Genomic DNA, 16,152 nt, shown 5'->3' with positions numbered 1-16,152 from the left:
GTTTGTTGGATAGAGTAGGGTGAAATTTTCTCTCTTCTGTTTTTATGCTGATCCTTGAGAATAAAATTTGTGATCACTGATGCTGTCAAAAATAATTTCCAGAGTCTGGGGTGATAAGGGATAGAGAATTTTTGGTAGTGGGATGTGACCTCTTTGGAAGAATTGCCAGTAACAATTCTTCGTGGTGTAGATGTGCATGTGACACTGATAAGATTCCCTCCCATCCTGGAAAGAATGCTGGCAGTGCCACTTGATCCAATTTTCATACCTGATATCCTCTGGTTTGTTTCATTTTACATGTGGACAACTGGAATGTAGCACCAGGAAACCAGTCCTCTGGTCTTTATGCCAATTTTTGAATAAAATGTTATGTAATGGTTTCTGGAGAAAATGTCTGTAGTGCAGGTATCATATTTAAATTAACCTTCAAACTATTTTCTGTTGTTAAATTTGTACTTCAGCTTTTTTTAGGGAGCAGAATGGGATTGGGAAAAAACCTTCTGTTCTTGAAGTAGGTTTTTTTAAATGGAAATCAAGAGTCTTACACAGTAATTTTCTTTTTCCGAAATGCTTGTAAGAGAAAATGCTGAATAACAGGGTCAGCTTAAGTCTCAGTAATGTAAGAGTTTGTCCAAGTAGACTCAGTGAAGCAAACACTTCAGATTCTTGTGGACAGAATTCCATTCCTCTGTGATATGTATGTGGATAAAAATATGTATATAAAATACCGCCAGGAAGAGTGGATAAGGTATATTTTTACGGAAAATAAGTTTCATGTATGAATTGTGGGTCATGACGGAAAACATGATTGTATTGTATGTTGCTTTTAGGAAAGCTTAAACTGATCTGTTAGGATTTGGTTGGTTTTTGTTCAATGAACTTTTATTTACAGTTTTAATTTGCCTTCAGATTTGTCCAGCTGCATTTGGATGATTTTTGTGACCTGCCTGCCCCTCCTCTCTTTTATCTGTAGTACTTGACTTTGCCTTTTTTTTTTTTTTGTGAATTTTGGCACATTTTCTGAGCTATTGGTGGGTTGTGCTGTTGCCCTCCTCTGTAACTCTAGTGTGTTGTAATTTTATTATTTGCTGCTGAATAACATCTGCAAGATAGTGAATGATCCACCATGGGCAGAAAAGAAATAATGGTGCTAGGGTTTGCATTAAGGCATTTAACTTTTCCATACAGTGATGTTTAGGATGATTACGTACTTGTGGTATTGAGAGTAGACATGACTATTCTTGAGTGATTCCCCTCATGGGAAGAAGGTTGTAGACAATTCAGATGGCTCAGCAGCACCTCTTGTGTGTTGTTTGTTTGGGCAGAGTGCATCCTCCTGGGTGAGGATGCTGTATGGATTCAAAGCAGAAGAATGCTCTCCTCTTAAAATAAGCTTAATAGCCAAAGAAATTATGAGAAGTTCAGTAGGAAAAAATGTCTATCACTAAGATAAACTTTCTTTCAATCCTGTGTCCTGTTTGAGCCGTTAAAAGTCTTACATGGATTAGAGCACACATGGTGGCTCAGGTTCTGCTTGTCAAAGAGATTATTTAAAATTGTAACTGCTTTTTAATTTTTCTTTTCTTGTGCAACTGGCTTTTGGATGAAAACACAGGGTAAAGCTAACAGTTACGAAACTCACAGACCCATCTAGCTGTGCATGTTGATTCCAAGATAGCTGAATAAACATGTTTAATTGCTTTGTGCTGAGGGAGATGCTGCTTATCTGTAATTACATGGAATTGGTACTGTTATCTGTATGGTCTTCCCTATTCTGTCACATTCATTTGTTTGATCTTGATTTAGATAATAGGTTTGTTTGAAGGGAACTGTATTCTATGTGTATGCAGATCATAAAGCAAGTTAGTTTTGCTAATGGTAATTCCTTTGGCTTCTAATAAGAGATTATGGCATACAAGCATCACCATAAAAACTGAGCAAAACAACTTGTTTGCAGACAATAACTAACAGACAAAGGGCAATGTCACACTGTGACACAAAATAGCTCACAGAAGCAGGCTAGCTGTAAAAGGAAAGAAAAAAACCTCAAAAAAGCCAACTTTATTTTCTAACTCCGGCATATATACAATAGCAAAAGTGGCAGTGGATTGGAGGGCGAGACTGCCACCTCTCCAACCACACTGGTCAAACCAACAGTCCATCAATTCTCTCCACTCACAAAGAAGAATGCAAAATAATCATTATTTACATGAACATGCGTGAGAAAACTCAATTAAAATATGTAAATATCAGAAGGCATAAAAACTTTTAAAGGAACTTTAAAACTCTCAAAAGAACAGGACAACAGGTGAGCAAGCAAGTTTACAGTATGTATACTCTTCTTGTGGTGAAAGCTGTTTTCTGTGTGCTTGTAGGGATTTTTAAAGCAGCTTTTTACAGTCGAATGTTAAGTGTCAATGGGCCCGTTTGTTGTGTTTTCAAGCACTGCTGTGGTAGAACCAGCTGATTAAAAATTGTCTATATCTAATCTGTGTAATTAGATGTAATTCTTCTTTCAGCCACTGAGAGCTCACAGATGAGCCAAAGCAGCTCCTCCTTGTGCAGCATGCTGCCACAGGCAGTGCTTTGTTGGCAAACAGTGTTAGCAGAAAGTGAAGTTTGGTATGCTGCCTCTGCCCAGCTTCTGCCTTCTGATAGCATCTCTCCTGTCACACTGAAATGCAACCAATTAGTTCAACAGCTTCAGTCTAAAGTGTGATTTATTATGTTTTTAATCTGCTTGTTTGTTCTTTTTGTAACTCACAGCTGAACATCTTGGTTTATAAAAAAATAAAACCCCGCTCCAGACTTGTGTGGGATTTAGTCATGCCATTGCCTTCTGGGATTGCCACCGTGGCATTCTAGATTTACGTACACAGCTGGTGGAACTGAGAATGTTTTTGTCTTAAAATGAAAGTAAAGGGACCCAGGTTCAGGTGGCAGGTTGTGCATGCCACTTTTCCACTGGCTTAGATCAACACTTTAAAGATATTTTATTACTATAATTGCCTGCTGCTAAGACTTCTTATGCTGCTATTGAACCACCTGGGCAGTTTCCACAAGAGGCTGGGTATTTCTGGTCTTTGATTTCATGCTCTGAAGGGCCAAGTAATCAATAGATTACTTCTCTAATCAATAGATTATATGAAAGCTGCATAGTTCTACAAGGTTTCTATGCTCAGTATTTTTGTCAGGGGTGATTGACAGTTTTTGTTTTGATTGCTGTATTAATGTAATAAAGGGTACAAAAGTACATTACAAGTCATGCTGTTCTCATTAGGAGCTTGAACTCATGTTTGTGGCAGGAAATTAATCTGGTTTTAATTGCCTGTGAGTCTGAAGTATGTTCCTTTTTGTAAAACTGATCTCACATAAATATAAACCACTAACTGCCTGTTCTTTAATTATGTATTAGTGCATAGTATCTGCATGCTGGATGAGAATATTAGTATCTCCAGTTACACTGGAGAGGAGGTCATGAAATCTTTCCTGTTGGATGAAGTTTAGTAGCACTACATTTCAAAATACTGAAAACTGAGATGTGCTGCTGCTTGTTTTAGAGTATGATTGTGTTCAGCTACAGTTAGTTACTTTATCAGTAAGGTTACAGGGTTTTTTTTTTACAATATGGTAAGCAATTGCTGTAAAATATAAAATTGCAAAAATGGTTTTTTTAAAGTTGTAAATTATTTTGAGATATTTAAATGTAAAATAAAAAAGTAAAGCCTTTGAAAATATTTTTTGGTATTTCACAAATAGATGGCTGAATTCTACCATGGTCCGAAGATATTCTATTAATTTTTTGAACAGAGGACTAATGTAACCTGCATTCTTGGTAGCAGTGTCTCTTCTTCCCTTTCCATTTTATATTTGATCTTGCCAAGGAAAAACATTGTTGCCTTTTCTGAGTTCATCCTATGAGAAAGATGTCAATTCCATGATGACTTTTTTATGAGAAGGGACTTCTGTTGCTTACCTCAAAGAAAACATGACATGTTTCACGCTGTTTGGGGGCTAATGTTTCCAAAAATTTGACAAGTCCCATTTCTGCAGGTATAATGAAAACTTTCAGCTTTGGATTCAGCTTTGGAAATTCAGAAGCCTTTTTTTAACATTTTCTTACATGAGTTACAAAGAAGGAAAATAAGTAGAGAAAGAAGAGAATTCGCTGAGTTGGTTTCTGGAAAAACAGTTAGCAAACTTATTGCATGAATGATGTTGAAACCAAATTGGAAATTATTCCCAAATGACTGCCTTTTTACTTTCTCTTGGAGAAGAGTAATGTGTTTGAAATGTATTTGAAAATCTGTTGAGGTTTTTTGTTTTGTGGGGGTTTTTTGTTTGTTTTTTTTGTTGTTGTTTTTTTTTTTTAATAGCCATTACTTAATCAGTAGGGAATGTTAAGTGAACTAATATTACTAAGAGAAAAGTGTTTAAAATGTTTGGATGAGTAGATTTTTTGATGTTGAGGGCTAATTACTCTTAAGAGCAACTTCGATTCATAGTACAGTTGCATTGGTAACTTTGTGCAACTTATGATCTTGGATTTACACTTCAGCCCAAGATGAACAGTAAAAATACATAATATGTCAAGGAGATTGTATTCTTCTGGGCATGCCCATGGCTGTTGCTTGGGGGTTTTTTTTGTGTGTTTGCTTGTGATTTTTTTTTTTATTGGTTGGGGTTTTATTTTATTACTCTGTTACACTCAAAATAAATTGAGCATTGTTAGAATAAATAATAATAATGATTAAAATAATAATAATTAGTTTTTATAATAATTGTTTAGAATAAAGATACTTTTTAGTTATTGGCAGGAGAATATTTGTGAGGTTTCCTCACACTGCAGGGTTTTAAGCCTGCTGGTCTGATCATAGCTGTAAGCTGAGTCCAGCCATGAACTTGAGTTGACAGAAAAAAGACTCCATGTGTCTTTCAGAGGAAAAGTGATCCCACCTGCCTTAGTCTCTTTCAAATGGATTGTTGTTACCATAATAAGATGTTCCAAAGCCCACACTGACCTGTTGGATTTCTCTGTGTAACTGAGCTGGTCTAAGTGACTTCACCTCTGTGTGACTTTGCACTGGCACTGCAGGTCATATGTTTGGGGTTTTTTTGGGTTTGTAAATGTTCATTTTCCTAAGTTTTTAAAGAAGTGCTTTTTGTTTTTTATTTTTATTCGTACCTGAGTACGTTCACAATCACCTAAGGGGAGTGGTTCAAAGTTCCTTTTGTGCTTTGTTCTTTTATTTGCTGCATCCATAGGTTGTTCAGAAATAATTGTTAGCAACTTAAAATGCAAAATGATGCCTGAAATAGATTCTATTTAAGGAGATCTGGAATGATTTCCTCTTTATCTCTGACAAAGCTATACCTTAAAAATGCCCTTAAAATTATTACACAATTAAAATTTACCTTCCTGTTAGTTCTTATAATTTTCTAGACTTGTTGTTCAGGAGATGTGTTAAGATAGTCCTAATTATTTTTTTTTTTTCTTGTCTATTTGGTCATTATCTGTCCAAACGGCTCCAAGACATGTGGCATCAAAAGTGATGAGCTGCAGAAGATTTTTCTGCATATATCTCACATAATAATTTTTGACTCGCATGTTTTGCAATACTTTGCAAAAACTGATAGTAAGATTTCTTAGAAACAGCTCACAGTCTGGGTAGGAAAGAAGATGAAATGATGAAATGGTGACTGTGTGATTTAATGGGAAATCATGGACAGAATTATATGCAGTGCTGTAAGAAATGCAAATGTTGAATACATGGTGTTTAGGATAATTATTTTTTCTTTAATGTAAAAAACTTGCCTCTTCAATTACTGTTTTTAGCGTATCTAAACAATACTTTTAATGTGTTTGTGACATCAGGGAGCTCCAGGGCATTATCAGTGCTGACATGAGTTGATTCAGAATCAAATTATCAGTTAATCAGTTTGTGGAAATCTTGATTGTAGGCTTGAGTTATGTATGCCTTGGAGGTGACCTGGAGAAAGAGGGTGGGACAAATGTAGTGTTTATTTTGTTGGTGAACAATTTCAGCAGCAAACGAAGTTTAGATCGGATACTCAGGTTAAAAGATATAAACCTGACACTTTTTCTTTCTTTTAAAATACTTTTGAAATAGATTTTTTTTTTCCTTCCATTAATTTTTTATGTGAAAGCATCTGCATTAGAGCATAACATCCACTGAGAATATATTTTCTGTTAATTAAAAAGCATCTTCTGTAGCAGGTATCTGTTTTTGGTAGTGTGAGAATGCTTTCAAGCACGCTGGTCCCAGAAACAGCTTTACTGGCTTATGTGTGTGTGGAAAATCACCTTGTAAAAGGGCAATGCCCACAGAAGAGGCCTGCAAGAACTGAATTTATTTGACTAAAGCAAGAGTCCACTAGACCATCACCCTGAGGGGTGTCTCTTAAGTTTTTGGGGGATGCAGCCTCCTTTTATCCTGAGCATGCTGCCATCCCCTTTCCCTGCTGGCTGAGGGATTGGGAAGGTGCAGCCTTCCCCAACCCACCTGCCAGCTACTCCCCCTTGAGCACCTTGCATCCTCCTACCCACATCCTGCACTGCATGGCCATTTAAATGAGCCTTCAGCCCACCCTGAGCAGAGGAGTTAATATTCATCATACTGAATTCAATATTCATTGTATTCATCTTATTGGACCTGCATGCCTTTGTCCCAGGGCTCAGAAATTCAGCGTGCTGGCCCCTGCAACAAACCTGCTTGGCTTGGTGGCCATAAGGACCCCACAGCTGCTCCTCTGGGGCCCCCCTGGTCCTTTCAGATCAAGGCATTTTTGGGGATATGAACACCCATTTCTGCTATCCTGTGGAACCATCACCTTCATTATCACATCAAGGCATTGGCTGAAATGAGTTCCAGAGCTCCGTGGTACTTGGTGGTCCAGCTCCTGCAGCCTGAGTTAATTTTCATTGTACACCATGTGATTGTATCATTACATGGTACTTAGAGTTGTGAACAGGATGATTTTGGTGGTTTTTGGTAGGCATGTACTGAACAGAACTCTCTATATGTATAATCTCCTTGTGCATTACAAATAGTGTTTAAAAATAAAATAATAATATTTTTCAGTTCCTAGAGTTTGTCTCAAAGAATGCCAGGGTAGCTGTTCAAAAGGCCTGAACGAAATGTTAGTAACTCAATTTGGGTAAATATTATGGACTTCAAAGCAACAGAACTTTTGTTCCTGTCTTCTGCCATATAGACCAGATGCACTTTAGGATGAAAAATCTTTGCTCATCCACTGAAGCTGAAATTGGTCTTGAAATTGAAAGAAAATATGTTGAAGTTTGGATGTGTTTTCCCTTTACTCTTAGAAGGAAAAGACTGTAGATTTCATTTGTCCTTCAGATTAATTTTCTCTCTGTGCTTATTGAAACTATAGGTTCAGTGAGGTTGGTTTTGACAAAGGCCAACACTAAACATTAATTCTCACTTTTGAGCCTTGCAGAAGGAAAATAAAATCCTGAGTGACTGAGAAGAGATTGCCTTTTCTCACAGTGGACTTTAAATATGTGCCCAGACAATAGTCTGTGTACTTTATTCAAGAAACACAACAGTAGCTATTTTTAAAATGTCTCTATTCATACCTTTGCAGTGATTAGTTGTGAAAGAGGTGGTAATAAAAGGATAAAGCAGATCAACTATTTCTTGGGAAAAAAATCACTGCTAGAAAAAGTTCCTACAGAATTTGTTGTCACTGCTCCCTACTTGAATTCAGCTTGTTCTGCTTAGTGTATATTAAATAGTTGAGTGCCTTAAAATAGTAAGCTGTAGAAAACCCAAGGTGTTTGAACAAGAGGTCAGATGTCTTTTATTGCACTCAGAGTTGATATTTGAAAAATGAAGCAGAGTGGAAAACAAGTTGTGTTGTGACAATGAACAATTTCTGTTGTGAATAACAAGGAAATTCAGGCAGCAAGTTTAGAGAACATGACTCATCGTAGGAACACCAGAAGAATGAAGTAGCAGAAAGCATCTTGCAATGTGTTGATTATTTTGTTTATATTGCGTTTCTGTTCTCAGGATTTTTTTTCCACAAAGAGGTGGAATAGATACAAATAAAATAAGAATAAATACTTTGATACAGACCAGCAGTGACTGGCAATGCAGTAATAAATATTTATCGTTAGCCTTAACAAACATCCTAGTATTTTGACCTTCTTTGCATTTTGAAGCAAACACTAGCTCTCATTTCAAGTGTGAAACATTTATTACTGTGAAAGATGTTGGCTTGTCATCCCACTGAGAAAGATTTGTAAAAACAGAGAGAAGCACTGTGATCTAGCTTTGATTGGCTCAGAATACAAGTGGATTTAATATTGCAGAAATACTACAGAACCTATTTCTCTCATCATGCAACCATTCCTTTTTGTGTACTTACTTTTGTTAGAGTATTCAGTATTATAATAACACTCCAAGAAAAAATATTGTTTCTTTGACATTTGCATGAATGTCAATTGCATGAAAGAGCCTCCATTTTATTTTCCTTTCTTCAGGCAGAGATTTCCAGGTGTTTCCTGTTCTTCTAGTGAGCTAAAATGTTAGGCAGCAGAGCTTGGATGCTGGCTACCTATTCTTCAGCTTTTTCTTTCTAGTATATCTTAAATAAATCAGTATTCTGGTTGGGTTTTTTTTTCAATCCTGTAAAAAGTGGAAAAAGTTCCATTTTCAAAATGGAAAAATATGTTCTGCAAGTTTCTTGAAAATATACTAAGTTCATTGCTAAAACTGAAAATATGCTAATTTCGTAATTGTTGCTCTTTGTAACTCTTCTGGAAGGTGAAACATGAATGGTGAGGTGCTGGAGCTGTGTTCTCAGCTGTTGCAGGAGGGTTTAGGGCCATATTTCCTTTCTCTCACAGGAAAGTTCTGTGATTCTAGGTTATTACTTGTGAAGCCCAGTTTTGGGTGGAAGTCCTCAACTAGGCATGCATCACTGTAAAATTGTTATATATATATTAAAAAACTGTTATAAAAACTGGCTAAGGGTGTGAGTCTTGCAAACTAATTTTTCTTCTGCTCATATTTTAAATTTTACATTTATATTATTTGATGATTTTATGAGCATTTAATTTGGGGGGAGTACTGCAAAATGTTCCACTCGCTGTACTTGAATGGCTGCCATTCAATGAAATGTTTCTTTCAGACAAGAAGGGGACAAATGCCAACAGCAGGACACAGGAGTTTCAGAGGGGAGTAATTGTGGGGTTGTCTCTTCTGTGGTTGTGTATTAAATCATTGGAGGAAGAGCAAAACAGCTGCAGGAAGGAGCAGCCTTTTCTGGGAAGGTTGTTTTGAGGCTTGATTTTTATTTATTTTATTTTTAATCAGAGAGCTTAGAGGTAAGATGTTTTAGGTGTTTTTATACTTGCTGAAGGCACCCAAGATGGTAATTGTCAACATAGATTTTTAATTTTTATTTAATAGAAAAAGTGGATAAACAGGAGACTGGGGATTGAATTCAATTATAGAATTAAATAAATTCTATTAATTAATATAATTAAGTAATATAATTAAATAATTATGCATTGCAAGATCACTTTTTGGGGAATAACAGCCTTTTGCCTTTCTGTTTTTATAAGAAGTTAATTTTATGTATTGGAAAGAGCCATGGCAAATGACTCGTGTGTGCTTGCTTATCACAATGGATTAATGATCTTTTGGTGCTGTGTGAGTGTGAACAAGGTGAGAGAGTTTGTATGCCCAAAAAGGTGGATGGCAGGAGTTTGTGGCATGGAATGGAGAAGGGAGAGGCTGCTCTTGGAGCACTGATACCCAAGACAGGAGGTTGTTTGGCATGTCCTGTATCCTAACTCGGCATGTCTCAGGGATTTTGTACAATTTGCCAAAGTCTTTTGGAGATGTTGTCCACTATGCTGAAGTCTTCTTTCAGACAATGTCAGGGTTGTGAGAGGAAGAAAAAAACACTTTTTGAAAGATCATCTGATGGAGTGCTTGAAGTGATTAGGGTTAGTGGGAGAAAATTAAGTTGCACATCTAAAGGATCAAATTACTTAAAAAAAAGAGTATAAAGTTCTTGCCTTTAAAAAAGAAAGAAAGAGGGGAGTGGAAAATACTGGAATTGTGAGCTTTTAAAAACAAGCATTATGATGTCTCAATTTATGTGTCACATTTGAGTTTCAGTTTTGTGCAAATTCTGCAGTCTCATTTTGTTACACATCAAAGGAAAAATAATCACAAAGGCTATGAAGTGTTGTGGAGTAAACCTTATTACCTGTGGAACATCATCATTAGGAATTACAGATCAGACATAGTAAAATGAAATGCTTAAAAGGTATTTATTGTGAGAGCTTTTCAATAAGAAGTCTTGTATACTAAAATGGTGAACTCCAACTCTTTGTGTCTTTCTAACTATACTCGAGCTAGCTGTGAAAGGAAAGCTGTGAAATTTTTGTTGCTATTTGTGTGTCATGAAAGAGCCAAATGCTTTCTAAAACCTGCAGTCACAAACTGATTATGAAATTCCCAGAGGGACTGTGATGGGACTATCATAAATTAACAATGGAAGGGTGACTCACTGCAGGAGAAATTCATGTAATAAACTTTTCAGTATTTATAGGACCAGGAGGATAAAATGTCATTTAATTCCATTTGATTGAAAACTAGTAGGCAAGAGAGAAAGAGGAAGAAAAAAATGATGCATCTTTTATTTCAGGAGTGAAAAATTGAAGGAATGTGTGAGAAGCATATTATGAAGCAGGACACTACAGTGGTTAATTTCTAATCTGATCAATGCTCCAAAATGGTCACATCAATATCTTAACTATTCTATTTGAAAACTTAAGGTGATAGTTATTTTTTTTTTCAGGTTCTGAATGCAGGGTGTAGCTGTTGAGTGGAACAGCTGGATTATGAGGAGTTGGATGTGCATGGAATCTGATGCTCTCAGGTTAAGAACCATGTCTGGTGTTGCTTAAAGGTTTGGTTTTTGTGTGTTGGTTCTTTCAGGAAGTGGAATTCAGTGAGCTTGTGTTCATTCCCAGCAGGTACTTGCATGGGTTCTTCACTAAATCTTTCCAGCACTGTGACAACACGGGGAGTTTGTCACTGGGTCATGGTACATTCACCCCCATTCTGTCTCCTCTCTACCTTGCATTGCCAATGTTTATTTTTCGTTTATTTTCAACATATTCTCTGTGGCTCATTAATAAGCAGCATGTATGCCAAGCTTAATGTTGATCAAATCTAAAAGGAATGAAAGCAGCAGCAGATATCTGTGAGGAAAGGCAAGACTGTTAAACAAAATATAAGTATTCTTGAATGAGTTAAAACATCTTTAAAAACTCACCTGGAAATAAAAATCTCAGTGTTACATGCCGCTTAAGAAAGAAAAACTGTCTGGAGGTTTGGCCAAAAAGGCCAATTTATTTTTTTAGTATTTCTCTTTTAAATTTATTTGTTCATGTTCTGCTGTTCCAACGTGATGGAACAAAGAATTTTGTGGAAGTGGTGGTGAAAGAAGGATCAAATCTGTTCAGTACTTTGTAGAGATGACTGAGAAGAGTCAGATGTTTAGAAGACAGACATGCAGGAAATAAATGAGTACTTAAACATGTTAGTGGGAAAAGACTATTTTCTGGAAATTCATGTTATTAGTGAGTTTAAGTGGAATAAAATTATTATTTCAAAGTATTTTATGTTAAAGATAGAAGCAGCTCTTCTGACATTTCCTATCCCTTCTGTGACTCCTCCTGCCAACACTGTAGGTCTGTTTTAGGAGAGACAATAGTGATGTTTTTGAAAGTTTTTGTCCTGGTTTTCTAGCTATAATAAAGAATAAGAGCATTATTTGTTTTTTTAAGCAAAACAAAACCATGAAGACGTGACTCATGCTGATTGATTTTTTTTTTTTTTTCCAAGAGGAATTATGATGTAATTTAGGTTGGTTTTGATTGTTATGTGTTGCTGCAGAATAAGTGCAATCCTAAATGACACCTGGGACTGCTGTGATTAAGTTTTTTGAGTGCGTTTCTGAGTGGGTTAATCTTATGCAAAAAAAAAAAAAAAAAGGTGGTTTTAATTTTCTGTTGCTCCTTCACATATTTCTAAAGAGATTTTCTAAATGGATTTCCCTACAGAACTAGAATATAAAAGCTAGAGGTCTGTTCATTGCTTCTGTACATTAGTTCTGGTAAGGATTAAATGGAAAGAACTTGAGTGGAAATCAAAGCATAACAGATATACCCTGGAAATTTTAAAAGCAATTTAGGAGGATTTGTATGTTTTGTACAATTCATGTTCATTTTTGCAATTTTCTAAGCTAAATGCAGAATGAAAAATAAGTTTTTATATTAATAATTTTCATTGAATGGAGATGATAAAAAAAATAGCTAATTGGTTAAATATCCCACTCAACAGCCAGTGTTGGATTTTTATGGGTGTAGTAGAAGTAACAGTACAATGCAAAGAAAACCTGAAGTGATTAGAATCTTTAATAAGAAAGCTTCTCTAAATCTTACAGGTATGTGAAAACTTACAGAGAATATGCTTGGAATTTTTAGCATATGCAAGTATATTTAAAATCTAGGTAAATTCTTATGTTCAGTTGTGTTTAAGAAACAACCACATTTTTTAACTGTTTCAGTTTTGTGTTTTTAAATTGGTTTCAAGGAGTATACTTCTGGTTTTGTTATGGCAGAAGATAAATCAGGATGCTTAAATAGATTGTGGCAGCATTTGTATAGACTGGATGGTATGTCCTCTGTAACATAGTTTTGTCTTATAGATACTGCTTACAAAAAAATTCTGAGTCAGTGCTTCATTTTTTCATGTGAGTGGTGCAATTTAATATTGGGTGATTACCCAGCTAAATTTTGTTTCCTTCATTAGCTTTGTAAAATATTGTGGGAAGCTTTTGCTTCTAGAGCATAAGCTTAGGAAACTGTGTTAAATAATGCAGCCTAAGGATCTTAAAAGATCATAAGTAGTTCTTACTTTCAGCCACAGTAGAGTTATGTTATTAGTCTCATAAGTATATTATTTGTTTTTTGAGGGGCAAAGTAATATAAAAGCCTTTGTTTTCTAAAAAATGTTTCCAGAAAAATGTTTTGGTCTTCCTTGCCTTTGAATTTCTGTTCTAATCCAAAGGAATTTGTGGGTGAATCTTAGTTCTTTCAAGAATTAAATTGGAAAACTTCACTTAAAATGTGCTTTTACCCTTGGGCTGTATAATTTGTAAGTTTAGTTCATGTTAATTTCTATTTAATATGATTGTAGCTGATAAGTAGTCTTCAAAATAAAATGAACCACCTGTTTCACTTAAAAAAATAATCTGAGAAGTGGGGAGAAAAACCCCATTTGGAGATTAATATTGAAGTATATGGAGAATTTGTTTTTCAAGTCTAGTTTGGGTTTTCCTTCAGTCAACAGAGGTCAGTTAAATCAAGTGAGAGAAAAAACTTATGGCAACACGAAGGTGCTCTAGAGAGTCAGTCACATTTGTACTTTGGTTTAGATTCAGTGGCATAAAAACAATAAAAATCCTTTTCTTTCCATGCTCCAGTGTGCATTCCCTAGACTATAGAATTACAGACAGTCACTTGGTAATTTGGAAAGAAAATATTTCCAAAGTGGAGTTGCAGTCATACAAGTGCTGTGTTGCTGAGTGAAGAGCCAGTTATTTCTGTCAGCAGAAATAGTTCCTGCCTTTTCATCAGTCAGGTACCAGGAGGAGGGGCATGGGGCAGCTTCTGGAAACACTGCTGCTCTTTTATAGGGGAAAGAAGGCTTAACACAGCATTAAGTTCTACTGATTCCTTTTTTTTTTTTTTTTTTTTTTTGTGGTGTTTGGTTTGGTGTTTTTATTTGTTTGTTTGTGGGTGTTTGGTTTTCTTTTTTTAGTTTTGTTTTGGTGAACTATTATTCTGACATAATTGCAGTTCTGCACAAAATACAAAAAAAACCCCAAACATTTCCAAAAAGGCAATGATATATTTTCCACTAGTGCATGAGGGAGATTTTCCAGCTAAGCTCTAAATCAGCCATCAGTTTGTCACTGCTGTGAGGTGAAAGTTGTCTGTGTTTTCACTCCACAGCGTTTCCTGGATATGACATTTGGAGCTGGAGGTCACACAGCAGCTCTCTTAGAGAGAGCCAGTGACATCAGTGTGTATGCCCTGGACAGGGATCCCACAGCTCACAGAATAGCTCAGCAGCTTGCACAAGCCTACCCGTAAGTTGTCTCCTCCTCTGTTATAAATATGGTTGGGATAAGGTTGGTACTTTGGCATTTTATCCATAATTTAATCTATTTTTTTAGTTTTAATATCTTATTGTGGAATAGCATTCTGTGCTTTGTGCACCCTGCTGAATGGGAGATCCAGTTCAATTTGTTTATGAGTGTTTGCATGTAGCTTCTGCTTAGGTTCTTGGAGTAAATGTGTATTTTGTAGTTTTAATTTTAAGCAGGTATCAAGTAGCTAATTTTATATTTAAAAAGATATTTTAAAAAGATTCATGTGTTCTGTTTGCCTTGAGATGATTCTGAGTGCAAAGTAGTACAAAAACATACCTTTTTGGTACATATTTCACAAAAATGATGGAATAATATGTTGCAAAATAATTGGGTCATTTAAATATGGATTATGAATATTTTCATTTTAAAAACCCTAAATAATTGTAATTAAGTATTGGGTTTGCTAAGCATTTTGCCACTGGCTGCAGAAGCTACTGAACAATTTAATAAGCTACAATTTCTGTGTATAGCTTATGCTTCAATTTTCTTTTTAAATAAGAGTGCTGAATTTGCTAAATGAACAATTGCTAAATAAATGCAAATTTTCACTTTTTTTTTAGTCATGCAAAGTTATTGCTCCTTTATTTAATTCAGGAAAGGACCCAGTCAGAGCATCAGTGCCTTGGTGCAAAAGTGTGCAATATATGGAGTTGAATGTGAACTTTTCAGAAAGTCACATTTTCAATCTGACCAAGAAGTAAAAATACATAGATACAAAGTTAAATAATATGAAGTAGCCAAGACTTAAGAAATTTAGGTGAGGTGGTAAAGAGAGAATACTCACTGTCAGGTTGAAAATATTATTTCAAAAAGAGCTTTAACAAGAAGAGAAGCAAATATTTCCAGTAAGAAGAAATCAAGAAGAGGTGGATAAAAAACCACTTTGGTGGTTCTTCAGTTGTGTTGTCCCACATAAAAAGAAGTTCTAAGGCAGCAGTAATTTCTAAGCATTGCAGAAGGTGTTCCTCAGCATTTTGAGATGAAGGACTAAACTGTGCATTCCTTCCTTCAAGTGTGTTTGACAGAGACCCGGTGGGAGAAATGCAAGCATGTGCCAGGACAGCATAGCTTATTTTCTAGCCCTCCTACTCTTTAAGACCACTTGGATATATTTCTCTAAATTTTCAGTTCTCTTTGGGCTGCAGTGACATTCAGTGTATACCTACAAATTAGTGGAATGCCTCTCTCCACTGTTATGCTCTTTTTGACAATGCTGTGGAGAATATTGTCAAGGAAAGTCCATTTTATTTTAAACTAAGCCTGCAAACATGTTCTGCCAAATGTCATGGGAGTTGTAAAGTCTTCTGTTCCTTCTGTCATGGGAAAAAACCCAGTCTTTTAGAAACACTCACACAGTGTAAAACAATAGTTAACAGTCCTCTGACTCAGTATATCTGAAAGTATCCTCTTCAAACCTGCGCATGGAAAGTTCATTTTCCAGATAGATGAAGAATTTTACAAGTGTTGGGCGCTCTTCTGCCAATAATTGGCATCAGTAATTTTCTGCTTTGCTTAGAAAACATGAACTTTGTATAGTAGTTGATACAACTTATTATGGCTTAATAGAAAAAGGAGGTCTCCTAGTTCTTATTTTTGATACTGGTGTCTACCTTTATGGATTCAAGTTATCCTTAGAATGAAGTGGATCCTTAAATTACATGGTGTTGGTGAAAAATCTTAATCATTGAAAGATGACTGTGCGTCACCTGGATATGTATTGTAGGATACAGAGACATACTCTTATTTGCTCTGGTCTTTTTCCCTCATTTTCTGTCCTTCCTATTATAAAGAACAGGTGAGTCCTTTTTCATGAGGTAAATATTATCTTTTCTTATAATAGTTGTTGTTAAAATTTATGTCAAA

The 16,152-nt window shown here is 35.6% G+C and overlaps 1 protein-coding gene across 5 annotated transcripts in view; it reads left to right on the top strand.

Moving 5' to 3' along the window:
* The window catches only part of METTL15 (methyltransferase 15, mitochondrial 12S rRNA N4-cytidine), a 77,097-nt gene that overhangs the window by 18,627 nt on the left and 42,318 nt on the right, over positions 1 to 16,152 (top strand). For all 5 annotated transcript variants that reach the window (XM_031505084.3, XM_085581229.1, XM_085581228.1 and 2 more), the window contains one exon: positions 14,090 to 14,226. In XM_031505084.3, coding sequence (XP_031360944.3) covers positions 14,090 to 14,226 — 137 coding nt within the window. The remainder of the gene's footprint in view (positions 1 to 14,089; positions 14,227 to 16,152) is intronic.

Source organism: Lonchura striata, chromosome 5 (assembly GCF_050655825.1).
Source record: "Lonchura striata isolate lonStrDom1 chromosome 5, ASM5065582v1, whole genome shotgun sequence".
Classification (NCBI taxonomy): Eukaryota; Metazoa; Chordata; class Aves; order Passeriformes; family Estrildidae; genus Lonchura; species Lonchura striata.
Note: the sequence above shows the minus strand (reverse complement) of the source record. Positions and strands in the feature narration are given on the sequence as shown.